The sequence below is a fragment of the Pygocentrus nattereri genome, chromosome 6, assembly GCF_015220715.1.
Source record: "Pygocentrus nattereri isolate fPygNat1 chromosome 6, fPygNat1.pri, whole genome shotgun sequence".
NCBI classification, from domain to species: Eukaryota; Metazoa; Chordata; class Actinopteri; order Characiformes; family Serrasalmidae; genus Pygocentrus; species Pygocentrus nattereri.
Genome location: NC_051216.1, coordinates 2,350,892 through 2,378,727, shown reverse-complemented (window position 1 = coordinate 2,378,727; position 27,836 = coordinate 2,350,892). Strand labels below are relative to the sequence as shown.

The 27,836-nt window shown below is 41.7% G+C and overlaps 1 protein-coding gene across 3 annotated transcripts; it reads left to right on the top strand.

Annotated features, from left to right (window-relative positions):
• The first annotated feature begins 228 nt into the window (after positions 1–228).
• Positions 229–27,053, top strand: LOC108412655 (gastrula zinc finger protein XlCGF26.1-like). Of its 3 annotated transcripts, XM_037538977.1 has the most exons (5): positions 229–292; positions 2,953–3,321; positions 6,566–7,447; positions 17,397–18,537; positions 25,269–27,053. In XM_037538977.1, exons 3-5 carry the CDS (start codon positions 6,628–6,630, stop codon positions 26,476–26,478), a joined length of 3,171 nt encoding a protein of 1,056 aa, XP_037394874.1. In that variant the 5' UTR covers positions 229–292; positions 2,953–3,321; positions 6,566–6,627; the 3' UTR covers positions 26,479–27,053. The 3 variants fall into 3 exon arrangements, with proteins under 3 accessions (XP_037394874.1, XP_037394873.1, XP_017540266.1); XM_037538976.1 differs by lacking the exons at positions 229–292; positions 2,953–3,321; positions 6,566–7,447; positions 25,269–27,053 and adding exons at positions 11,646–11,696; positions 13,001–13,071 and having other exon boundaries at positions 17,183–20,577; XM_017684777.2 differs by lacking the exons at positions 229–292; positions 2,953–3,321; positions 6,566–7,447; positions 25,269–27,053 and adding an exon at positions 17,015–17,073 and having other exon boundaries at positions 17,183–20,577.
• The last annotated feature ends 783 nt before the right edge of the window (positions 27,054–27,836 follow it).

The following is a 27,836-nucleotide window of genomic DNA, read 5'->3' as shown; positions in this document are numbered from 1 at the left end:
TCGCGGCAGAAGGGCTTGTGTGGTCTAGGGATCTTCAGAGCTAAGTCGTTGAACAGGTCTGGAGTGAAGACCCAGACTAACACGATCCAAAAAACCCATCATGAGTATATTATTATTATTATTATTAATGTTCCAACAAGGCTCTGTGATGACATGGTTCCAGTGAGGTTCCCCCTGCAGTCCAGGTGGGGGCACTAATTGTATAAGTGGGTCCCCATAAAGAGAAGAAGAAGAGCCGTTATGCTCTCTACAGTGTTGCTGGAGGAGACAGACAGGAGCTGCTCTCATCAAGGTAGAACCTGATTAACTCTTTATCCCAGTGTTTACAGAGTGTTCTTCACTGAGTGGATCAGACACAGCAGTGCTGCTGGAGTTTTTAAACACCTCAGTGTCACTGCTGAACTGAGAATAATCCACCAACCAAAAATATCCAGCCAACAGTGACCACTGATGAAGGACTAGAGGATGACAACACAACCTCTGCAGCAGCAGATTCGTCTCTGCCTTTACATCTACAAGGTGGACCAACAAGGTAGGAGTGTCTAATATAGTGGACAGTGTTTAAAAACCCCAGCAGCACTGCTGTGTCTGTGACCCAAATTTAAAGTGTTTTAATGAATAAATGCTAAATAAAGTCTGTAAATGGCTGAATTTGGGGCATATCTGAGATATTTGGGCAGCTGGGTCAGGCTTTGGGCAACATAAGAGCTAAATACTGCCTCTCCATTCTGGCTCTACTCATCTGAAAACATTGCTTATTGGATTCGGGATAGTGTGAGGGTTGGATAGGCTGAGGCAGGGTTAAGGGAAGTGGTGGGTGCTGAGGGGTCTGCAATAGCCCCTCATCTCAGGACTGCAACTGCTAAAATCCTTGGGCCTCATTCACCATTCATTTCACTAAGAAATTTCTTCTTAAAACCCACAGAAAACCCACTTTCATGAATATTCTGACATTCACCAATGTTTTATTATTTGGGATTTGTTGAGATATTCTGGGGATTCTACACACACTCAAGCACAAAAGTGAGAACAGTTCTGTGCTGTAAGAACACATCATGAATCTGACTTTTTCTTAGGAACTCTCTCAAAAACACACTTAAGAATAAACTTAGGAAGATATTGATGGATGAGGCCTAATAATAATAAGAGATTTAAACTTGCATTAATTTGAGTGTTGCAAACACTCATACACTATATTTCCAAACGTTTTCACTCACCCATCCAAATCATTGAGTTCAGGTGTTCCAGTCACTTCCATGGCCACAGGTGTATAAAGCCGAGCCCCTAGGCCTGCAGACTGCTTCTACAGACATTAGTGAAAGAATGGGTCGCTCTCAGGAGCTCAGTGAATTCCAGCGTGGTACCGTGATCGGACGCCACCTGTGCAACAAGTCCAGTTGTGAAATTTCCTCACTACTAAATATTCCACAGTCAACTGTCAGTGGGATTATAACAAAGTGGAAGCGATTGAGAATGACAGCAACTCAGCCACGAAGTGGTCGGCCACGTAAAATGACAGAGCGTGGTCAGCGGATGCTGAGGGGCATAGTGCGCAGAGGTCACCAACTTTCTGCAGAGTCAATCACTACAGACCTCCAAACTTCATGTGGCCTTCAGAACAGCTCAAGAACAGCGTAGAGAGCTTCATGGAATGGGTTTCCATGGCCGAGCAGCTGCATCCAAGCCTTACATCACCAAGCGCAATGCAAAGCGTGGAATGCAGTGGTGTAAAGCGCCGCCACTGGACTCTAGAGCAGTGGAGACGAGTTCTCTGGATTGACCAATCACGCTTCTCCATCTGGAAGTCTGATTGACGCGTCTGGGTTTGGTGGTTGCCAGGAGACGGTACTTGTCTGACTGCACTGTGCACAAGTAAAGTTTGGTGGAGGGGGGATTATAGTGTAGGGTTGTTTTTCAGGAGTTGGGCTCGGCCCCTTAGTTCCAGGGAATGGGACACCTTTGGGATGAATTAGAGCGGAGACTGTGTGCCAGGCCTTCTCGTCCAACATCAGAGTCTGACCTCACAAATGTGCTTCTGGAAGAACGGCCAAAAATTCCCATAAGCACTCCTAACCCTTGTGGAAAGCCTTCCCAGAAGGGTTGAAGCTGTTATAGCTGCAAAGGGTGGGCCGACATCATATTAAACCCTATGGATTAAGAATGGGATGTCACTCAAGTTCATATGCGTGTGAAGCCAGATGAGCAAATACTGAATATAGTGAAATACTGCAATATAGTGAATGTGCTTGTTTTAGAAATGGTGTGTTTTTTTTTTTTCTTTTTCTTTTCAATCTTCATTTATATTCATATTTACATTTACAGCATTTAGCAGATGCTCTTATCCAGAGCGACTTACAAGAAGCGCTTTGTCTGTCTAGAGAAAGTATAGCTAGTTACCAGTAGGTTAGAGAGAAAGACGATGTTGAGCTCAGATACTGCTAGAAACACAGTCACTGTAGATACTCAGAGAAAAGGAACACAGAACAATACATAAGTGCAGTACAATACATGACAATCAGTATTTAATTCTGTGCACATTTAACTGCTGTATTAAGAGACAGAGGCTCAGTCTGAATCCCAAAGTGGCCTGATACGGCTTTTAAACTCCCTCTCAGAGCACTTTCAGTGTTAAATCACATCATGTGACTGCGCATGGCCGTGCCACATATCAACAGTCTTACGAAAAAATTCAAATGGTGAAAATAACTGTAAATAATTAAGCATGACATCACTGTCAACACTTAAAATGTCAGCTCTCGCAAACATAAAACACCTTCCCAGTTCACTGGCATGAGGTGTCCTCATCCCTTTATGTTTCCCTGCCATAAAACAGGGAGCAATGTGACCAAATCAACCCTGGTACCAGCACTGTCTGACCAAGGTTTAGTGTAGTGATCCCCCCAGGACAGGAACAGAATCATTGAATTTTTTTTCTTTAATTTTCTTCTCCAGAAATGAGCGCTATCCTGTGCTATGAGGTCTTCTTATGAACTGCCCTACACAGCTGTATGCAGCTCCTGTGCTCTTAGAAGAATGCCAGGTTCAGCCAAAGAGAGAAGTCACCAGTGTTCAGAGTGTGGGAAGAGCTTCGCTGAGAGATGGACCCTCAAAACACACCAGCGCATCCACTCTAAAGAGAAACGGTTTGAATGCTTAGAGTCCGGGAAGAGTGTGGTTCCCCTGCACTCCAGGTGGGGGCGCTAATTGCATCAGTGATCTTCTACAAGCCCAGTAAAGCGGGGAAGCAGAAGCTCCGCTCTGGTCAGCAGGTCCAAGCCTCCGCGCTGCTAGAGGAGCCGAACAGGAGCTGCTCTCATCGAGGTAGAACCTGATTAACCCTTTATACCAGTGTTTACAGCGTGTTCTTCATGGTTTCTTGGAGAAATGAGTGGAGAGATGTTCGCTTATGGTGCAAAATATACAAGACTTCGTTGTTCAGACTCGTCTTCAGATTGATGGAGAAGGTGTTTTGTATGGTTTTATATAGAACCTTCATGTAAAAGCACCAAAAATTGTTATTCTACTGTTACACACTTGACATCACAACAACCCTTTTAGTGCTATAAAGGGCCACTTCCAACACATTCTCCATCAGTCTGAAGAGCCATTTCATCATGCCAGTGGTTCTGCCCAGATAGCACCACCTGTCCGCTGTCTTGATCAGGTGGGCATTCTGCTGACTGCATGCCACTGCTGGTCCACTCTAGGACCACCCAGGTTACTGTCCTGCACACAAGCCCTAACTCGTTTTTTTTTAATCACCTCAAACTGATTTTAAATGCACAAAATAAAAGGCTGAGACAAATATTACAAAAAACCAAGAGAAAAATGAATGACTGGGCCTGATATGAAAAGGTTTATAGAAAATGCTGTTACTGACACTGAGCTGGATTACAATTATTCTAACTAATTTACAAATATAACTAAAGAAGGAAGGAGGGAAAAAATTAAACTGTGAGTGGAAAATTATCGATGATAAGTATTTATTACTCTGCTTAACCAACAAATGCTGAGAAAAACCCCTTGCTATCAGGGTGTATAGAACTCATGGTTCTAAATCCATTCCCTTCACTAAAGAAAATATCTAGAAAATATTGTGCTAATTAGTGTTTACTCTAGGATTTTTTTCAGCAGTGGTGGCAGGCCAGAAGTCCCACGCCTCTAGGATGGGCCAAAACCAAGTCTCCTGCCTAATCCACCTGTTAGCACTGTTTATTTACTGCCCTGCCACTGAAGATCATGCTCAGGCCGTCGGTCTTAGCTGCTTCATTTGAACATTTTCTTGCTGTAACGTAACAAATGAGACATACTGTCCCTAACAGTATTACTAGCATTAACAGTAAAAACAGACAAACAGCTCCTTTTGACCCACTTTATTCATATTTCATACCATCATACTCTGCACAACTTGTTGAACTGAACTTAATAACATTGCAAAGTAAGGTCAGCCCAACCTTCTTGTGGTGTGCCAAGTTAGCCCGTTCACCAACTACAGCTCACTACAGCCATCTGAACAGTCTACTCCACTGGCAACCGTTCCTTCGGTACTTTGACTCAACTTGGCTCTGACTGTTCACCCCATAGATAGAAACACACAGATGCTGCGTTGTCTGTTGTTCTCTATCTTGGAGCGGTGAAGATCTTCTTGTAAATAAGCACGTGTATTGAGAGATGAGTTCCCATTACTAAATTGGCCATAACCTCCTTATTACTCAAATGATTTTCACTAAATTTATGTCATTATAATCCTCAGACAGATTAATCTAGGCTGCGCAGACTGCTCTCTGTAGCATTTATCTGATCTGATATCATGCTGTTTAGCTGTCCAGAGCAGCAGGAGAGAATTTAGTCTGCAACTGACAGTAAAAATAGAGTTTAGTGCAAGCTCCAGTATAAAAGCAATCTCACACATCAGCAAATTCATCAATATGTGAATCATTTCTAATCTTAATGCACATAAGTTAATTAAACCTCCTAAAACGCAGTAAGAAGCAAGGCTGAAGTTGGCTTCCTGTTCGCCAACTTCTTTGAATTTTCCCATTCCACTTTAAAAGGTGCACCAGTTTAATTCTGGTGCCTGAGGTTGCACTATTTAAGGTGGAACAGGGAAGTTCAAACAAGAAGCGTATAGGAAGCTGACTTATCGACAGTAATATCTACACAGATTAATGAATGCTAGAATGCTTATGCAGCACTAACTATCATTTTAAATAAATCAGTTGAGTTCAGGACTATCAACTAACTGTGTTTTGCACACTGTGGAATTAGACAGCCGCATTTAACCCAATCTGTGCAGTGAAACATCCACATACATGTACAAGAGTGAGCTCACACACTAGGGGGCAGTGAGTATGCCCAGAGTGGTGGGCAGCCCTATCCACAGTGCCCGGGTAGCAGTTGGGGGTTTAGGTGCCTTGCTCATTTCAGTCACGTAATTTTGAGGGAGATTGAAACGGCGACCTTCCAGTCACAAGGCTGGTTAAGACCTGCTGTAAAGGCTAAAGTGATCTTAATATAAGACCAGAGTGAAAACAGTCACACCAACAGGTTCTCTGTGTTTCACCACCCATTTAGGACAGTATCTTCCTTAAACTGATGCCCTGACATGGTGCTGAATGCAGTCTAGCAGCGATGTTTACTGCCTCAATATGGCGATGCCATTGACATGCCAATGCAGCATCTCTGCATGTATATCTGTATATGTTCATTCACTTCCTGTAACCACCTTTTCAAATTAAAAGCCCTCTTCAGAGTTTTCTAATTTCAACTTCATATTTCATAAAATTCTGAGGCAGCAACAGAAATAACTTTGCAGCAGCAGGGCAGGTCTGGTAATGTAACCTGTAAGTGATGTGAGCAGCTGATTCATACAGGATAAAGAATGTGTGTAACTTCCTGTAATTTGAAGGAAATAGGACAAGTCTCCTTTTGATAAAATATAAGGTCATCCCATGTCAACTCGCCCAGGGCCTGTCTGGTCATGTCATGGGTTTCCATTTTAAAAAATAAAGCAAAGTCTACAGTTTCATTCATGTAGCCATGCAAAAGTGGTCTAATTATTAATTAGACCGCTAATTATAAATGTAGTCTAATTATTCTTAGTTATGATTTAAAAAGCTTGTCCTTTTAGGCTCTAAATTGCATCTTAGTTATTGAATTAAACTTCTTACAGAATGACTAAACTCAGCTGAAATGTTAACCAGGTATAAATACAACATTGGGAATAATATTTCTTTAAACAGTTTCTTATAAATAAGTTCCTATAAATGGTTAACTGATTGGAGTGTGTATTTTATGGCAGAATATGCTCCTTATCTCTGTAGACCAGTGCAAGATTTTTGCACCACTGAACTCTCAGATGGGCAGTGATCTTCATGGGTTTTATGCACATCCACCTATGATGTTTTCAGTCACTTGAGGAACAGCTACTCCTCTCCTCTCACTTTCACATTTTTCTGTGTAATTTGTCATCTGCTTGTGTACTGTGTGTGTGTGTGTGTGTGTGTGTGTGTTTCTTCTCCAGAAATGAATCTTCTTACAAGTCTTTTTGTCTGTTTTTCTACAGTTTACATCTGCCACAAGTTGCTGTACAGAACAAGCTCCAGTACTCACAGAATAACCTAAAGAATGGACAAAGCAACAGCCAAGGAGAAAACTCATCACTGCCCTGAGTGTGGGAAGAGTTTTAGAAATGGAGCTACCCTCAAAACACACCAGCGCATCCACAAAGGAGAGAAGCTGTATGACTGCTCAGAGTGCGGAAAGCGTTTTATTCAACGGGGTCATCTTGAAACGCACCAGCGCATCCACACAGGAGAGAAGCCCTTTCACTGCTCAGAGTGCGGCAAGAGGTTCACTGTAAAGAGCAGCCTCCAGACACACCAACACATTCACACAGGAGTGAAACCGTATCAGTGTTCCTACTGTGGAAAGAGTTTTACGAAGGGCAGTTCCCTCAAAATTCATGAACGCGTTCACACCGGTGAGCAGCTGTATGACTGCTCAGAGTGTGGGAGGAGATTCACTCGACAGAGTCTTCTCCAACAACACCAGTGGGTTCACACGGGACAGAAGCCATATCACTGCTCAGACTGCGGGGAGAGATTTACTCGGCAAAGTAGTCTCAAAAAACACAAGCGTAGCCACCAAGGTGTAAAACCGTATCACTGCTCGGAGTGTGGGAACAGTTTTACTGCACAAAGTAGTCTCCAATCACACCAGCGCATCCACACAGGAGAGAAACCCTATCACTGCTCAGACTGTGGGAAGAGCTTTATCACACAGAGTGTTTTCCAAAAACACAAGCGTATCCACACCGGAGAGAAGCCGTATCACTGCTCAGAGTGCGGGAGATGTTTTAGAGACAGAGGTAATCTCGTAAGACACCAGCACCTTCACGTGGGAGAGAAACCGTTTCAGTGTGCAGAGTGTTGGAGGAGTTTTAACCGTCAGAGTCATCTCCAGGAACACCAGCGCGTTCACACAGGAAAAAAGCCGTATTATTGCTCAGCGTGTGGGAAGAGCTTTAATCAGCATAGTTATTTCCAAATACACCAGCGTGTTCACACAGGTGAGAAACCCTATCGCTGCTCAGACTGTGGGAAGAACTTCATATATCTGAATACTTTAAAGAAACATAAATGCACTAACAGGAAAGTGACTGCTAATGACACATGAATTTGTAAAGTTGAAAGAGGAATGCAAACTCTTAATGTGCATCCAGTTCATGGTCAAGTTGGCTAAAATGAACTGGAGATTGGGGTAATCATTACCTGACATGGTTGACACGGTCATTAAGACAACCAAGTACGAACCTACACACTCAAGAGCACAAAGGCACAAACAATTCTGTAGTTCAAGAACACGTCATGAATCTGATGTAGACGTTTTTTGTTTGTTCAAGAACATTAGAGGTCTTAATAAACATCACCAGGATAGATATTGGTGACTTGCATGAACTGCATACTTACTGGCTGAGCTTACCATTCAGTGATGTTGTGTCTAGGTACAATAATTAATCTTTAAATTATTGCTCATTAACTGTTCCTTTACTGTGACAATTCTAAGCATCTTTTTGCATTTGCATAAAGCTGTAACTTAAGCGTGGACAGTATACATTATATATTTTGTCTTGCCTTAATAACTTCCTGACATTTCACTGGGGTATATTGTATAAAACTGTATTACTGAAAAGAGAAAAAATGCTGAGCTGCTGGTGATGGAGATCACTTACAACTCATTTCTGCTTTCTCGTCTAGTGTTGTTTCAGAAGGGGGGGGGATAGTACGCTACTTTAATCGTACTAAGTGAACACAGCGCACAGTTTCTATGCCATCATTCAAAAAACGTCAAACCATCTACAAACGGATAAATGCAAACAGTGCTTCTAGAGAGGAGCTGGTTAGCGTTGGCTTCGCTGTGATAATTATGACATTTATGATTGTGAACTGAAGGTCCATGTGACTGAGCTTTGGTTTAGGCTCAATAGTTTGGTTTTTTGTGTGGTGTTCTTTTCACCAGTTTGTTTGAATTGTCCAGTTCCTCCTTAAATGGTGCAGTGGTTACATTTTGAGGTGCCAGAATGTAATTGATGCACCATTCAAGGTGTAACGGGACAATTTGAAGAAGCTGATTACCACAATCTCACCTGAAGGTAGTCCAGTGCACCCATTAGGCATGCAAAGTTGAGTGAGCAGTGCTTGAATGAAAGCTGAAAGCTCAAAGCGAATGCAGCTGGCCTGCTATCATGCTTAAGTTAGTTTGGGTTTTTTTCTGGCTCTGTTTTTCCCCGTTTATTCTGTTAGTGTCGCCTGTTGTGGTGAGCTCCAACACACCAATCATTGAGCTTCTAAAAGATAAATGGGTGGAATCATTTTTGCATACTGTGGTAAACCATGTGACTGTCATGCCACCCAAGCCCATAACTACTTTGTGCAGGTCTGGGTTTTAGAGAAAACGTGCAGAACTTTGCTTATGGATCATGTTCTGGAATTGAAATGTTGGAGATATGTTTGATTAGATTTTCCTTGTCATTCATGTTTCAATCCTGACTGTTAATCAGTGGATTTTTGTGGCTCTGTAATGGTTCAAATGTTAATTTTGTTCAAATAAAGCTATGTTGCCATTGCTGTACCGAGAAGATGACTGACTGTAAGAGATTCTGAGGCGTTGTGGTTGTCCACTGGCAGAAGTTAACTTTCATGTTCTGTCCCTCTTAAACAGCTGAAAAACACTCGCTTTATTTTAATCACTTGATGGCTTTTCTTTGTCTTTCAGGAACTGCTTCTAAACATCATTTTGGTTTGATGACCTTTTAGAAGCCTTCTTAAAATGATTCAAGTCCTGCTTGGGATTTCAAAAATGTACCTATTAAACTGAATTTTAAAAAAAGTATAATAAAAGTAATCATTAAATATAACACGTTACCGGAGTGATGTTGAGGACAAAGTTGACTCTTTAATATATACCCACCCCTTCCTAAATAAAACGGCACCAATCTTCACTAAAGCCCCACTTGTGTATTTCTCTTTTTTCCCTTCTCTTGATCACTTTCTCTCCCACTCTGCAAAGGTCAGTCTTATAGGCCTAAATGTTTAATCTGAATTCCAGAGGTCTGTGTCTGGCAGGCTTGTTGAACAGGTGGTGGGGTGTAAAAGATATTTTACTGTATTTTGAATCTTCTCTTTGTTGTAAATTCTGTACACATGAACACCGTTTATATGCAAATTTGATCTTTTAAAAGCAGAATTTAATGTCTATATCTAACGCATTGCTTAACACAAGCAAAATAAAGGCTTTACAATTAAAGGAATTTAGAATTTTTAAGTTGTGTGTATTTATTTTTACGTGCTGGTTTGTTTTGTTATTATGATGGCTGACATACTAAAATTAGAAATAACACAGTTAGTGAAACCTCACACTGAAGGAGCCAAACCTCAAGCCCAGATGTGCACAACTATAAGCTCGTTCTCAGCCTCACACTGTCAGCTAAAGACTACACACACATCTCCAATAGACACGGAAATCTAATATGATGTCACTTCTTTGGCACCTTTCAAAACACCACACCTGTGGACCAACCGATCAAACACAGCTATCAGGTACACAGACACTTAGGTGCTCACCAGTCAGGCGATAGCACAAAAAAAAAAGGTAACAGGTGAGATTTTTTTTTTAATTAATACTTTCTTCTTTGTCTTCATGCTTTTGCTCTGTTTATGTAATATATTCTATTTAGACAGTGATCTGTTTTGAACTGCGGTGTGAAGTGCAGCCTTTGGAAATGCATGGATGTACTGACCGATGTAACAGAGGAGAGGAGTGAACATGTTTATCAGTATGCAGCGCTGGTCTTGTGTTTTTTATTCGGTTGTTCGTGATTTTTACTCTACTTCTGAATAAAATCAAACCCAGCCTGTATGATTAAAAATGCAGACATAAACAAAATCAGATCATGTGATGTCTGTGTGCCATACGGTGACAAAATTGGGTTTTTTATAAATGATTGTATAGTTTTAAATGAAGTGTTGCATTCTGCAAAAGAAACGAGGTGTTCTGCTACCTCTGTGCATTGCTGTGTGAACTGTGTGTAGTGTTTGGACAAAAGGAGCCTTGTTTGCAAAATTGTACTTAAGCGATCATTAAAAAAATGTAAAAATGTTCTCTGATACTCTGTATGACGTACTTGCAAACAGGAAGGGTTTTTCATTATTGCTGACATATTTCAGTTTATTAAAACTATAATTGGATGCACAGCACCAATCCAGGTTCAGTCAAATAGGCCTATTGTAAATCAATGTTAAGAGCTGGCAGGTTACACCGATAGATTACCGTTGTTCCAACAAACTGCTGACACTAAAATTTCAGCCTAAAACAAAAAAAATCTAGATTTTGATGAAAAATCTAACGTCTCAGTGTCACCTGCTGTTTGGGGAGTTCACATCTAAACTCACATCAAAACACTTCAGATGTAACCAATAAAGAGAAGTCAACATATTTAACTCATGTTCAGATTCTAGCAATAATACAGATTTTAGCAGAATACATCTTTCTATTTTCCAAAATTAAAGCAAGTGGTTAAATTTCAACGAGAACTCGCTCATGGGTGCCCTCTGGTGTATAGCCCTCTTGGCTATAGTCAAGTTTTGACATAATAGGAGAAATAGGAAGAAGCCAGGCTCCCCTTTAACCGGTTCTAGTACAAAGAAAAACCCACTTTTTTGACGACCCTTTATTTAGCTGTCCTTTAATAAACTTGATCGTAATAAAAGCTACAATTATGTACATAAGATGAAATTTCCCAGAAGAATACCCTCACGTGTGACCTTTGTAAGTGCATATCTGTGTAATTACATATCTTCATTAGTGAGAACAAGAAGTTTTGTAAATCCATTGCTGTTAATTTCGCTTATTGTATCAGTGTGGTTCCCCTGCAGTCCAGGTGGGGGCGCTAACTGTATCAGTGTAGTTCCCCTGCAGTCCAGGTGGGGCGCTAACTGTATCAGTGTGGTTCCCCTGCAGTCCAGGTGGGGCGCTAACTGTATCAGTGTGGTTCCCCTGCAGTCCAGATGGGGCGCTAACTGTATCAGTGATCTTCTCCAAGCCCAGTAAAGGGAAGAAGCAGGAGCTCCGCTCTGGTCAGCAGGTCCACGCCTCCGCGCTGCTACAGGAGCTGAACAGGAGCTGCTCTCATCGAGGTAGAACCTGATTAACTCTTTGTCCCAGTGTTTACAGTGTGTTCTTCATGGTTCCCTGGGGAACCGGGTGAGATGTGAAGCAGCCTGTATTCAGACCTGTCTGTTGGCCCTTGCTGGTGTGTCTGTTTGAGAGTGATACTTCCCTAAAGCGCCATTGTCACATTCTGAGCTTGGCTGTTCGGTCAGCAGCCTTTCAGAGCAGGTACGCGGCAGGTGTGCGTGTTCAAAAACGCCATGAAGTACAAGTTACTCGTTTTATTGACGCTTTGCCTTCATCGCTTAACGTTTCCGGTCTAAGCATAACGCACCGCAGTCAGGAGGCGGCGGCCTGGACGAGGCTGAGTTTGGCTTCCTATCCCCCAGCCTCATGTTCGAACTCACCCGTTCCACCTTAAATGGCGCAGCAGATATTATCATGTCTGAGGTGCCAGAATGTAACTGCTGCCCCATTTAAGGTGGAACGGGTGAGTTCGAATAGGAAGCCAGTTTCAGCCTCGTGTAGTCCAGCATGTTAGGATCAAACAGTTCGCGGTGATTAATCAGTTCTAAAACCCTAAATGTAGCAGTGAATTAGACATTAATGAAGATGAGTTTTAATATAGTGGACACTAACAGTAGCAGTACCCTTTGGGTGTTATGTTGAACCATATATAACACACTTCACCATGCAAAGGGTTTTCTAGTGAATGAGGGGGAGTTCCTTCAGACCTGCCGTAAATGGAGAAGATTGTGTGGCAGTAGAATTGCTGCTGCTAGCTTGTGAACTTGTTCTCCACTTGCATGTAATTTGCAGAATTTGAGTCCCACTCATTTTTAAATGTTTCTGACTCTGATCTGATTCTCTTGTTGTCCCTTTATGGCCAAGCAGTATCTGCCCATTAAAGGTCTGATATTAGTTTTTTCTAGGGCTGGGCAATATTAGAAAAGGAGAAAAAAATATATATATTCTAATATATTTCCAAAAGTATTCACTCACCCATCAGATCACTGAATTCAGGTGTTCCAGTCTCTTCCATGGCCACAGGTGTATAAAGCCGAGCCCCTAGGCCTGCAGACTGCTTCTACAGACATTAGTGAAAGAATGGGTCGCTCTCAGGAGCTCAGTGAATTCCAGCGTGGTACCGTGATCGGACGCCACCTGTGCAGCAAGTCCAGTCGTGAAATTTCCTCACTACTAAATATTCCACAGTCCATTATTATTATTACTATTATTATTATTTTTAAAATTCTTCAAATTAGTTGGCAGCCTATTTAGTAGTTGATTAGTTGGCGACGTCATTACACGTCTTTCTCGCGTTTTCTAGGAATGTTTTGACGTTACCGCTCACCGGAGAGTTAACAACATGGCAGCTTACTGTGAAGAAGATTCATCTCGGTAAGATACGCCGTGTCCCAAACCACATGCTAGCACACTAAATAGTGTGTAAAAATAGCACATATACCATTAGAAGTGCACTTACTAGTGTAGTGTAATGTCAGTGTTAAATTCCGTCCTGCTTCATGTTCTGAGCCGAGCTGTAACATTTATTTCGAGATGCATTTTCTCTGGAATTGTTAATGGAGCTGGAGCAGAGAAGCAAGTAACTGTTATTCACCGCGACCCTGTTCACTTTCCAGATGATAATGTGTGCATGGTCGTCTTAACACCGAAGCCGCCGATGCCATCAAACTCAGCGAACACCGTGTTCTGTTCTCCGTGAGCGTTTGGCTCAACTCGCTAACAGTTTTAGGAGGTAGTTCTCCTTGAACACAAAGGGCAGCTGGACAAAGGGTGACCGCTGATATGAAGCGTTTACACACATCTTTCAAATTTAACTGTTTATAGAGAAGTTCGCCACTTTTCCCTCCGCACCATCGGAGCGCATCTTCACTGCAGCAGTGAACATCTGCTCTCAGGAAAGCGAAACTCTCCCAGGAGCACAGAGAGATACTGACTTGCCTCTGTTTCACTGAAGATCTGTGATTGTAAAATTTAGTTGCACCAGAGTGTAGACAGACAGCAAAATGCACAGATCATCGACTGCGCTGATTAAATATAACATTAAATTTAGAATGTTTTTTTTATTTACTTGATTAAAGGAAAACTGATTTTGTTGTATTTTCTAGCTGCTACTTTGCACATGCTTGGTTGGAAAAAAGATATTGAGTTGTATTTTTTTTTTTTTAATTCTTGAATGTTATTCATCTTTATTGTTTTCATTGTTAGTTTGCAAATGCATAAAACAACCTCACGCTAAATGTAAAAGCTAATGGCTACATAAAAGTACTACATTTGGTAATGTAGTAATTCATAATCCGATTAATCGATTATTCATTTCAGTAATCGATATTTTCATATTCGATTACAAATTAGTCATTTGTTGCAGCCCATATATAGACATATACAATACAGTGCACTTTTCTGAATATATGATGAATATGAACATCATTATAGAGAGCAAAATTAGTCGTTAGTTCATTTATTCATAGTATTTTTAAAATTAATATTTGATAATTAAAATATCTTAAAAATGCGTTGAAACCAACCTGTAGATCAGAACTTGATGGACCTTCATTGTTGGTATTGTTTGTGTTTAATGGTAGCAGAGACCTTCAGTTCTGTTGTGCGATGGAAAATGGACACAGGTCCTCCAGCAGGGTATGGATGGTTAAGGGTTTAAATTAGCTATCCTGCCGTACTGCACTGCCTGGTGGAAAAACACCATCATGTGACCTAAACTTAGCTCACATGGTCCAGGCAAATACTCTTTGGAAAACTTTAAATAAATTTAGACATGTAAACACTTAGATTGCTCCACTGCCTCACGCCCAACATTCTGTGGCTTTTTTTCTTTTGCATCACCCTATATTGTAATCGTTAATCAGAAACAGATATTGGCGGTGTTTACATGCAAAGATTTTTGCCAATCTGATTGAATGCCATTCGGATTACAGATTCAGACTGAGGTGTTTATGCTCACTCTGCTCAACAATCTGATGAAAATCTTCTTTTACATGCCCACTATAAGTAATCTGATGCAGAATGACGTGCATGTGTGGGGCAGCGCTGAGAGTGACTGTTACCATGACGGCGAACATCACGTGAGGTCCAGTTGGCGTGAGATGAGTTTCCAGTTGGCGCGCTTGTGTTTTTAATGGCTTTAAACTGATGTCAGGCTCAGAGAAACGTCCTTCATATGCGCTTATAAAGGAAGACGTTGTGCTCTGAGACACAGAAGCTGGCCGGCCGCCCGCCGCCGTCTTTTAAAGCTCAGAGTATAAACCTCGTCTCCTCTGCAGGCGAGTTTCTGCTCCGGCATATTGAACGGTATAAACCTTTCGCTATGACGCGCCGCACATGCACAGAACGTTCTTATGCCTTCCGATAGGGAATGTAATTGGATTCAGGCGTTTACATGCCTATTATTCTTCTATTTAATGGATTATTTAGAGGTTTGTGCTGCTGGTGCTTAATGGCTGCTTTGACTGGAAATAAATGAAAGGTTATTCTGGTTTCGTTCAATTGGATAGAAATTGTATTGAATGGCCTCAATCGGATTAGTCTATTCCGATAGAGGTTTTTTGAATGGACCTATTTTATTCCAATCAAGCTATTAGTTGGATTATTATTGGATTATCAGGCTGCATGTAAACGTGGCTTTTGTTAAATATTTAATTAGCAGGAGAAAAAAGGAACACCAGTGGTTTTAATAGCTGGAAAATCCTCTATGTGCTTTAAGAAGGGACATTTATGTTCTAAAGTCAGACTTTGCTGGTATTTATTACGGGAATGCCTGAAGTGAAAAGTCTGTCCAGGCTTTACCTTTATTACAGCTTTCATCCTTTTTCAAAGACTTGCTTTCAGTATTCCAAAGTTCAGTCTTGGAAGTCAGATTTCAGATGGTTTGTGTACATGTAGGCAGAGTCAGTGGCGTTTGACAGGTGAATTGGTTTTGAATAACTTGTGCTTAATGGCTGCTTTGACTGGAAATAAATGAAAGGTTATTCTGGTTTGGCACAGTGATGTGTGCACACATACAATGATCAGACATAACATTAAAACCTGCTCCCTTTTTCTACACTCACTGTCCGTTTAATGAGCGCTGACCATACAGGAGCGCACTGTTGTTCTACAATCACAGAATGTAGACCATCATCTGTTTCTCTGCATACCCTTTCATCCTGTTCTTCAATGGTCAGGGCCCCCACAGAGCAGGTACTGTTTGGGTGGTGGGTCATTGTCAGCACTACAGTAACACTGACGTGGTGGTGGTGTGTTAGTGTGTGGTGTGCTGGTCTGAGTGGATCAGATGCAGCAGTGCTGTTGGAGTTTTAAACCCCTCAGTGTCGCTGCTGGACTGAGAACACCAAAAATATCCAGCCAGCAGCGTCCTGTGGGCAGCGTCCTGTGGGCAGCGTCCTGTGGGCAGCGTCCTGTGGGCAGCGTCCTGTGACCACGGATGAAGGACTACAGGATGACCAACACAAGCTGTGCAGCAGCAGATGAGCTGTCGTCTGACTTCACATCTACAAGGTGGACCGACAAGGTAGGAGTGTCTAATAGAGTGGACAGTGAGTGGACACAGTGTTTAAAAACTCCAGCAGCACTGCTGTGTCTGATCCACTCAGACCAGCACAACACACACTAACACACCACCACCACGTCAGTGTTACTGCAGTGCTGAGAATGATCCACCACCCAAATAGTGCCTGCTCTTTGAGGGTCCATGGGGGTCCTGACCACTGAAGAACAGGGTAACAAAGTATCAGAGAAACAGATGGACTACATATATATAAATATGTATATATGAATATATATAAAAGTGTATAATCACACTCTCTCTCTCTCTCTCTCTCTCTCTCTCTCTCTCTTTGGCCACTTTATTAGGTACAGTTGCTTGTTAACACAAATAGCTAATCAGCCAATCACACGGCCGCAACTCACTGCATTTAGGCATGTAGAAATGTTCAAGACAACTTGCTGAAGTGCAGACCGAGCATCAGAACGGGGAAGAAAGGGGATTTAAGGGACTTTGAACGTGGTGTGGTTGTTGGTGCCAGACGGGCTTGTCTGAGTATTTCAGAAACTGCTGATCTACTGGGATTTTCACTCACAACCATCTCTAGGGTTTACAGAGAACGGTCCGAAAAAGAGGAAACATCCAGTGAGCGGTCAGTTGTGTGGATGAAAATGCCTTGTTGATGTGAGAGGTCAGAGGAGAATGGCAGACTGGTTCCAGATGATAGAAAGACAACAGGAACTCAAATCAACCAACCAACATCTCTGAGGAACGTTTCCAACACCTTGTTGAAAGTGTGCCATGAAGAATTAAGGCAGTTCTGAAGGCAAAAGGGGGTCCAAACTTTTACTAGCAAGGTGTACCTAATACAGTGGCTGGTGAGTGTGTGTGTGTGTGTGTGTGTGTGTGTGTGTGTGTGTGTGTGTGTGTGTGTATATGTGTATATTTAATTAATTTAACGCTTGTTTTCTAAACTTTTCTCCATAGTAACCTGCACAAACGCAGGAGATGCCACGAAGGAAAATGTAAGACCGATGTAATGGAGAGACACACTTTAGAAAAATGACATCCCAAGGGAGCTCAAGTACTCAGCAAATGTTGTCTGATGGTCTCTGCACTGAAGAAGTTCATGGAAGCATGCAAAACTGCACAGTCAAGGAAAGAACTCACTCCTGCTCTGAGTGTGGGAAGACTTTTAAAGATGCAAGTTCCCTCAAAATACACCAGCGCATCCACACTGGAGAGAAACCGTATGATTGTACAGACTGTGGGAAACGTTTCACTCAACAGTGTAATCTTCAGAAACACCAGCGCATCCACACAGGAGAGAAACCGTTTCGCTGCTTAGAGTGTGGGAAGAGTTTTAAAGATGTCAGTTCCCTCAAAATTCACCTGCGAATTCACACAGGAGAGAAAAGATATCACTGCTTGGAGTGCGGGAAGAGCTTTAAAGAAGGAGGTACCCTCAGAACACACCAGCGCATTCACACTGGAGACAAGCCGTATGTCTGCTCAGACTGTGGGAAACGGTTTACTCAGTGGATTGTCCTGCAAAGACACCAGCGCATTCACACAGGAGAGAAACCATATTACTGCTCAGACTGTGGGAAAAGTTTTACTGTACAGAGTAATCTGCTTAGGCACCAGCGCATTCATACAGGAGAGAAACCGTATTACTGCACAGAGTGCGGAAAGAGTTTTACTCGACAGAGTCACTTTCAAACACACCTGTACATCCACACAGGAGAGAAGCCATTTCAGTGCTTAGAGTGCGGGAAGAGCTTTAAAGATGGTGGTACCCTCAAAACACACCAGCGCATTCACGCAGGAGTGAAACCGTATGTCTGCTCAGAGTGCGGGAAGAGCTTTACTCGACAGAATCACCTCCAGAAACATCTGCGCGTTCACACAGGAGAGAAACCGTATCACTGCCCACAGTGTGGGAAGAGTTTTTCTCAACAGAATCATCTGCAAACCCATCAGCGCGTTCACACAGGAGAGAAACCGTATCTCTGTGCAGACTGTGGGAAGAGTTTTACTGTTGCGAGTAATCTCCATATACATCAGCGCATTCACACGGGAGAGAAGCCGTATGATTGCTTAGAGTGTGGGAAGAGTTTCACTCGACACAATCATCTCCAAAAACATCTGCGCGTTCACACAGGAGAAAAACCGTATCACTGCTCAGAGTGTGGGAAGAGCTTTACTGCACAGAGTAGTCTTCAACTACACCAGCGCACTCACACAGGAGAGAAACCATATGATTGCTTAGAGTGTGGGAAGAGGTTTATTCAGCAGAGTAGTCTTCAAAAACACCAGCGCGTTCACACCGGAGAGAAACCGTACAGTTGCTCAGCGTGTGGGAAGAGTTTCAGGCATTTAAATACTTTAAAGACACATAAATGTGCTAAGAGGGAGTTGATGGCTCATGATATGAATTTGTCTAATCAAGAAACCTAATTTTTCTAGGTCATCATGAGTTCTGTATCTTGTGGCAAATAGCTTTCGGTGAAGTAAATTGTTATTCAGGTCAAGTAGTATTTAGTTTCATTCCTAAACATAAGTTGTATACATCAGGAGGAAATGTTATTCAGGTCCGATTACACAATTGAGCATTGAATATGCAATAAATACAGGACAGTAAATACACAAGCTGCTGACTAGACTGGACAACAAAAAAACAATAAATGGGAATATGGATGGGCATCAAAACAGCATACATATATAGAAACTAGTGAAAACACTGTTCACTGTAAACTATACAGACGGTTTGGGATAAATGTGTCCCAAATTAGCAATATGGCAAAAATGTAATATCACGATGCTTCAGGACACAATGTCACTATTTATTTTTCCCAACATCTAAAACCTTGGAGCAGTCAAAGCAGTGCCTTATAAAAATACTGTCAAAAATAATTGATTTGTATTCAACATTTCTCACACTGCGAAGCACAAAATCTAATTAAATTTCTAATTAAAAACTTAATTGTGCTCTCTTTATAAGCAAACATGCAGGTGGGAACTATTTTAACAATTCCCTACACTAACAATATCAACAAAATGCATATTGTGACATGATGTAATTTATCACAGTAATGATAAATATTGCCATATTGCCCAGCCATATATTAGATGTTGGAAAGGATCTAGATTATTCCTGGTGCATGTTGGGGGATGTCAGTGTGTTCAATAATCTGACTGTATCTGGGAAGAAGCTGTTGTGGTAATGGTGGCACAGATACTCTGGTAATTTCAGCCAGATGGAAGGAGGGTGTAGAGTCCTTGAGAGGGGCGAGGGGCTGTTGTTCACAATACCAGTGTCCTTGCAAATGCAGCAGCTGTGGTAGAGGTCGATAGTGGGTAGAGACAGTCCGATGATCTTCTTGGCTGTCCTCACAATTCGCTGTAGGGTCCTGCAGTCAGAGACTGCATGGCTTCCATACCAACCAGTGAGACAGCTGGACAGGATGCTCTCTACTGTCCCCCTCTAGAATGTAGTGAGGCTGGAAGGGGGGAAATCTCTGTTGGACTTTCTTGGCTAGATGGTTGTTGTTGGGGGTCCAGGTGAGGTCAATGTGCAACGTAAGAAATATGAGGATTAGCCTTTAGTTTAGCTTGAATACTCTTGCCATGCTTCCCTCTATTGGGCACTGTTTTTGCTAGCCGCTACCCCAGGTATTAGCTTCAGGCAACCATGTAGTCCTTAGGGCTGGTTTATGTAGCAGGCTGAGGTCACACAGCACCTCCAAAAGTTCCTAATTTAGGAAGCTGAACTGTGTTTGCCATTATCAAACAGGGTCTGGTGGTGATATCCAAGAAACAAGAGCATCATATTTTCAGACAATGCTGCATGTTTAAATGGAAAAAAATAAGCAAAAGCTCAGACTTTTTTGTATAGTTTGTAAGTCTTTATACATTGTTTTTTTTAATCTTGGTTCTGTTTTTTGAGCACCACATGCTTAGAGGGTGAAGTGTTCCAAACTCAGTTAAGGACTTATTCATGTTATTCTCCAGTGATGCTGGCCAAGGTCATAGAAATGACATAAAGTGACTCTGGGAGATTATTTGGGACCGTTGGAGACCTTGAACTTGAGTTGCATGTTTGCTGCAGATGTCACCAGGATGGACATTAGAATTGATTCTTGCATTTGTAGATGCAGCAATGACCTTTTGATATTTTGTGATATTTTGTCGAGTTAATCTGTAAATCTTTGTCATTAATTTTAGTCATCTTCATAGCTTTTCAGTTGACAATTCTATGCATATACACTGCTCAAAAAAATAAAGGGAACACTTAAACAACACAATATAACTCCCAGTAAATCAAACTTCTGTGAAATCAAACTGTCCACTTAGGAAGCAACACTGATTGACAATCAATTTCACAGCTGTTGTACAAATGGAATAGACAACAGGAGGAAATTACTGGCGATTAGCAAGACACACTCAATAAAGGAGAGGTTCTGCAGGTGGAACCACAGACCACTTCTCAGTACCTTTCTGCTTTCTGGCTGATGTTTTGGTCACTTCTGAATGTTGGTGGTGCTTTCACACTCGTGGTAGCATGAGACAGACTCTACAACCCACACAATTGGCTCAGGTAGTGCAACTCATCCAGGATGGCACATCAATGTGAGCTGTGGCAAGAAGGTTTGCTGTGGCTGTCAGCGTAGTGTCCAGAGGCTGGAGGCGCTACCAGGAGACAGGCCAGTACACCAGGAGACGTGGAGGAGGCCATAGGAGGGCAACAACCCAGCAGCAGGACAGCTACCTCCGCCTTTTTGCAAGGAGGAACAGGAGGAGCACTGCCAGATCCCTGCAAAATGACCTCCAGCTTCCCCCACCTTCTTTGGAGGGCCGCACTGCCCTCCATGTGCTCGCCAGACGTAGCCTGACTGCCATTAGGTACCGATAGGAGATCCTCAGACCCCTTGTGAGACCGTATGCTGGTGCAGTTGGCCCTGGGTTCCTCCTAATGCAGGACAATGCTACACCTCATGTGGCTGGAATGTGTCAGCAGTTCCTGCAAGATGAAGGCATTGAAGCTATGGACTGGCCCGCCCGTTCCCCAGACCTGAATCCGATTGAGCACATCTGGGACATCATGTCTCGCTCCATCCACCAACCACACCACAGAGTGTCCAGGAGTTGGTGGATGCTTTAGTCCAGGTCTGGGAGGAGATCCCTCAGGAGACCATCCGCCACCTCATCAGGAGCATGCCCAGGCATTGTAGGGAGGTCATACAGGCACGTGGAGGCCACACACAACACTGAGCCTCATTTTGACTTGTTTTAAGGACATCACATCAAAGTTGGATCAGCCTGTCGTGTGTTTTTCCACTTTAATTTTGTGTGTGACTCCAAATCCAGGCCTCCATTGGTTAATAAATTTGATTTCTGTTGATTGATTTTTGTGTGATTTTGTTGTCAGCACATTCAACTTTGTACAGAACAAAGTATTCAATGAGAATCTTTCATTCATTCAGATCTAGGATGTGTTATTTGAGTGTTCCCTTTATTTTTTTGAGCAGAGTATTTTGTCTAATTTGCATAAAGCTGTAACCACTTTGTGCAAGTTTTTAAATGAGTCCTGCAGTAGCTCACTTATTAATTGCTATTCTAGGTTTGGGTGACCCCCTACAAAAAAGTACACAAATCTTTGCTTATTGTGTGTTTGGATTGTTTTATTATTTTTGAGTGAAGTTGAAAACAAATAAAAAGCACTACTATGCTGAATAACACTGTTTGGGGGTTTGTCTTTTTTGGCAAATAAAATATATACACAGTCAAGTCTATAAATATTTGGATGTTGACAGTTATTGTTATTTGAGCTGTCAACCATAGCATGTTGGAGTTGAAATTATTTAGTGAATGAGCTCAAACTTCAGAATGTCAGCTTCAGCATGAGATTAACATCCAAATTCAAGTAAACAGGGTAGAAATTAGACCTTTTTCATACATAGCCCCCCATTTGTAGGGGTTTGTTCCAGAAAGCCCTAGAGACCACTTTCAAAAAGTTTGTTTTTCATAGTGACGGAGAAGCGGTTTAGAAAATGGATGGATGGATGGATGTTTTTCATAGTATACAGTTTTTGTGGCCTTCACCGACTTAAAAATGGTTCTTCTGTTGTTACAATGTCAATCTTAAAACAATAGAACCCTGGGAATCGGAGGCAGGACACTTCAAAATGTAAATAAAAATCGAATGCAATGATGTGCAAGTAATTTAAACCCTGTATTTTATCAAATGTTGAAGGTGAGAAATATTGCCTTTTGAAAAATGCATGTCTATTTTGAATTTGATGACAGCAACATGTGTAAACAAATATAGGACAGGGACCTGTTTACCACAGCACTCTGTAAGCGTTTGGGAACTGAGGAGACACTACTTTGGTTATGAAAGTGAAATGTTTCTCATTCCTGCTTGAAACTGATCATCAGTTTCAGGGTCTCCTTTGTCATATTGTTCATTTCATAATGCACCAAATGTGTTCAGTGGTGAAAGGTCTGGACTGCAGGCATGCCATGCCATGTGCACTAATGCCCCCCTAAACCATCACGGATGCTGTCTTTGAAGTGTGTGCTGATAAGCCTGATGGCCCTTTTCTTTAAACTGGAGAATGCAGAGTCCACAATTTCCAAAAAGAACTTCAAATTTTGATTTGTTGGACCACAGACCACTTTTTGCTTCACCTCAGTGAAGGTGGTTTCCGCTCCGCTATGAATACAGCTACGTTTCATTATTCATCATCTTTGGCTGAACTCCCATGCTTTAGGCAGGATGATGTGGTCAGAATTGTGGAAGCACCAAACGTGCGAAAATTGATAAGGGGATATAAATTCTTTTTTGAGCAGATTGTTTTTAATTATGACGGTAAATTGAATTGGGGCAGCCATGGGCTGGAGGTTAAGGAATCTGCCCTGTGACCAGAAGGACGTTCAATCCACACACTCTTTCAGAGTGAACCCCTCCTCATTTTTACTTCTGAAAGACTCTTTTTATACCCAATCATGTTACTGTCCTGTTACCAAATAAACACCAGGTGTTTTTTTAGCATTACAAAGATTTACCAGTGCTTTGTTTCCCCAATCCCAACTTTTTTTTTCTAAATGTGTTGCTGGCATCAAATTCAAAATGAATATTTATTTTAAATAAATAAATATTAATTTCTGTGTCAACATTAAATTCTGTATTTAATTGAAAATAGCAAAAAGACAACATTTAAACTATTTTGCACATCATTGCATTTTGTTTTTGTTTACATTGTGCATGGCATCACAACTTTTTTTGGAAATGGGGTTGCAATATACATCTCCCTGTAAATTCTATCTCCTTGGCTTCTTTCTTTTTCCTTTATTTTTTAAAATGACATTAATTTAGTTATGTTTTAAATGTAGGCATATTTTGTTTTATCTTGGGCTTAGGCCTACTACTTGCATTTTAATAATGAATGTTTTCAGTGTGGTTCCCCTGCAGTCCAGGTGGGGGCGCTAATTGTATCAGTGAGCTTCTCCAAGCCCAGTAAAGAGGAGAAGCAGAAGACGCCTCCGCGCTGCTACAGTGTTGCTGGAGGAGCCGAACAGGAGCTGCTCTAATCGAGGTAGAACCTGATTAACCCTCTATCCCAGTGTTTACAGTTTGTTCTTCACTGTTCCTAGAAGAAATGAATGGAGATGACAAGTAAAGGAGAAATAAGACGTATAATGAACTAGAGTGAGTGGGAAGAGAACATTCTAGAGGTATGGTACAGCAAACAAGCACTTGTCAGTGAACTCCAGCCTTTAAGATGCAAAATATACAAACGTGCCACAGAAGCAGGCTTTGTTAATTAGCAACCAAACCAAAATATTCTCTAGTTTTCTGTGTTTTGGCATATTGATATGTATTACAAATATGATTCAACTTTGTCATTTTTTAGAGTATAAGGCACAGAGCCAATGAAATGCAGGTAGTATCTAACCAGAAGGGCAAGAAAATATAATTTATATAATAATTTTGACTGCCTACTCCAGTGTTGGTTGGCTGCTAACTCACTCACAGTAGCTTTAATGGTAATACTAATGGTGATATTGACTTTAATGGTAATGAAATGTTTGGTTTAACAATTCATCTTCTGTAAATGCTCTTTTCTGGTTTGTTAATGTGCTGTTCCACACATTAACTGGGATCTTATTCATCTCCATTTGTCTTCTGTTTGAGAAATGAGTAACAATTCTTTGGGAACCAAACTCTTGGGAAATTTGTTGAGCTTTCAGATTTAGAAATATGCTATGGCACGTTTTAAAGAGGCATCCCAGGCATAATTGCAAGGCTATGAAAGACCAACTGGGTGAACCAGTTTCCTACAGCACCTCCATGAGGCAGACCAAGGCAGAAGCTTGCCGTATTGTGGATGAAAAGTGACTTTTCCTGGAAGTAATATTTAAGTTTCTATTTTACATCATAGTAGTTTCATTGGAGGTATGGCTGCAGATTTTTGAAAATTAGTCTCCTGAAAAGAATGAAAGCGGTATAAAGGAACAGTGGACACACTACATTTACGGCATTTGGCAGACGCTCTTATCCAGAGCGACTTACAATTTGATCATTTTACACAGGTAGGCCAAGGTGGTGTTAGGAGTCTTGCCCAAGGACCCTTATTGGTATAGTGTAGGGTGCTTGCCCTGGTCGGGGATTGAACCCCAGTCTACAGCGTAGAAGGCAAAGGTGTTAACCACTACACTAGCCAACCACTACACTAAAGACAGGAATGATTGAAAATGGAAATTAAGTAAATGAAAGGTCTCTGAACTTTGGCGCAGTATTGTGTATATATTGTACTTCTACAGATTTACCTGATGTCCTATTAAGTCTTGTTTTCCTAAACTTTCTTCCACAGTTTAAATTTGCCTTCACAAAGACAGCAGGACATGATTCCACCAAGAATAATGTGTCAGACAGATGTAATGAAGAGGTAAAATATGAGAATATGCCTTCCAGAAGGAGCTCAGGTGCTGAGCAAGTGTCATCTGGTGGTCTCCACACTAATGCAGTTCCCATAAAAATGCAAACATGTACAAACAAGGAAAAAAGGTACCCCTGCTCTGAGTGTGGAAGGGCTTTTAAAAACAGAAGTTCCCTCAAAACACACCAGCGCATCCACACAGGAGAAAAACCATATGACTGCCTGGACTGTGGGAAGAGATTTACTCAGCAGAGTAGTCTCCAAAAACACCAGCGCACTCACACAGGAGAGAAACCGTATCGCTGCTTAGAGTGTGGGAAGAGCTTTACAGGCAGAGGTATCCTCAGGACACACCAGCGCATTCACACGGGAGAGAAACCGTTTGTCTGTTCGGAGTGTGGGAAAAGTTTTACAGATGGAAGCATCCTCAAAACACACCAGCGAATTCACACTGGAGATAAGCCATATAATTGCTCAGAGTGTGGGAAGAGTTTTACTCAGTGGAATATCCTCCAAAGACACCAGCGCATCCACACAGGAGAGAAACCGTTTGACTGTTCAGACTGTGGGAAGAGTTTCAGTGTACAGAGTAGTCTCCAAAGACACCAGCGCATTCACACAGGTGAGAAACCATATTATTGCTCAGAGTGTGGGAAGAGTTTTACTCGACAGAGCCATATCCAAGCACACCAGCGCATCCACACAGGAGACAAACCTTATTACTGTTCAGAGTGTGGGAAGAGTTTTAAAGATGGAAATTCCCTTACAACACACCAGCGTGTTCACACAGGAGAGAAACCGTATCACTGCCCGGAGTGTGGGAAGAGTTTTTCTCAGAAGAATAGTCTGCAAACCCATCAGCGCGTTCACACAGGAGAGAAACCGTATCTTTGTGCACACTGTGGGAAGAGTTTTACTGTACTGAGTAATCTCCAAACACACCAGCGCATCCACACGGGAGAGAAACCTTATGATTGCTTAGAGTGTGGGAAGAGTTTCACACGTCAGAATCATCTCCAAAAACATCTGCGCGTTCACACAGGAGAAAAACCGTATCACTGCTCAGAGTGTGGGACAAGTTTTACTGCACAGAGTAGCCTCCAAACACACCAGCGCATTCACACAGGAGAGAAACCGTATAATTGCTTAGAGTGTGGGAAGAGCTTTAATCAGCAGAGTAGTCTTCAAAAACATAAGCGCATCCACACAGGAGAAAAGCCGTATCATTGCTCGGAGTGTGGGAAGAGTTTCAGGCATTTAAATACTTTAAAGACGCATAAATGTGCTAAGAGGGAGTTGATAGCTCATGATATGAGTTTGTCTAATCAAGAAACCTAATTTTTCTAGGTTATCGTGAGTTCTGTAACTTGTGGCAAATAGCTTTCAGTGAAGTAAATTGTTATTCAGGTCAAGTAGTATTTAGTTTCATTCCTAAACATAACTTGTATACAACCCCAATTCCAATGAAGTTGGGATGTTGTGTAAAACATAAATAAAAACAGAATACGATGATTTGCAGATCATTTTCAACGCATATTCACTTGAATACCTTACAAAGACCATTAATGTTCAAACGGATAAACTTTATAGTTTTTTGCAAATATTCACTCATTTTGAATTTGATGCCTGCAATACGTTCCAAAGTTGTTGGGACAGGGGCATGTCTACCACTGTGTTACCTTTCCTTTTAACAACACTCAATAAGCATTTGGGAACTAAGGACACTAATTGTTGAAGCTTTGAAGGTGGAATTCTTTCCCATTCTTGCTTGATGTACAACTTCAGTTTCTCAACAGTCCGAGGTGTACGTTGTCATATTTTGCGCTTCATAATGCACCACACATTTTCAATGGGAGACAGGTCTGAACTGCAGGCAGGCCAGTCTAGTACATTTACATTTATGGCATTTAGCAGACGCTCTTATCCAGAGCGACTTACAAAAGTGCTTGTCATTACTTCAGAATATCTCATATTAATAAAGGTCGACATAATTTTAAAGAGCTTTGCTCTAAATTGCTACCTGAAGTTATCTATGCATTGAGACCTAAAACAAATACAACAAGTAGAAAAATACCTACAACTCAACACAGAGTCTACACAACACTAAACCTGCTGAAAAAAAGTTTGTAATAAAATACAGTGAACATCTTTAATAGACAGTGTTAGTGATTAGATAAGTGTAGTGTAAAGAGATCGGTCTTCAGACGTCGTTTAAAGACAGCAAGTGATTCTGCTGTTCGGACACTTAGGGGAAGTTCATTCCACCACCTTGGTGCCAGGACAGAGAACAGTCTGGAGGCATGTTTTCCTTGTGATCTGCAAGATGGTGGGTCAAGTCGAGCCGTACTTGAAGCACGAAGGTCTCTGGGTATGGATCTAGCTTTCACCATTGATCTCAAGTAGGAAGGAGCTGGACCATTTTTGGCTTTGTAGGCCAACATCAGGGTTTTATATCTGATGCGAGCTGCTACAGGAAGCCAATGAAGGGAACGCAGCAGTGGAGTGACATGGCTGAATTTAGGAAGGTTGAAGACAAGTCGAGCTGAAGCATTCTGGATCAGTTGCAGGGGCCTGATGGTACGCATTGGAAGACCAGCCAGAAGGGAGTTACAGTAATCTAGTCTAGAAATGACTAAAGACTGAACGAGTACCTGTGTGGCCTCTCTAGAGAGAAAAGGTCGAATTCTCCAGATGTT

Bases quoted from the DNA above. Each gene is read 5' to 3' on its own strand.
- LOC108412655 (XM_037538977.1), top strand. From the start codon at position 6,628: ATGGACAAAGCAACAGCCAAGGAGAAAACTCATCACTGCCCTGAGTGT. The intron at 7,448-17,396 runs GTCAGAGTCATC...AGACTTTTAAAG, and splicing joins GTGTTGGAGGAGTTTTAACC to ATGCAAGTTCCCTCAAAATA. The intron at 18,538-25,268 runs GTACAGTTGCTC...CAAGGAAAAAAG, and splicing joins GTTCACACCGGAGAGAAACC to GTACCCCTGCTCTGAGTGTG.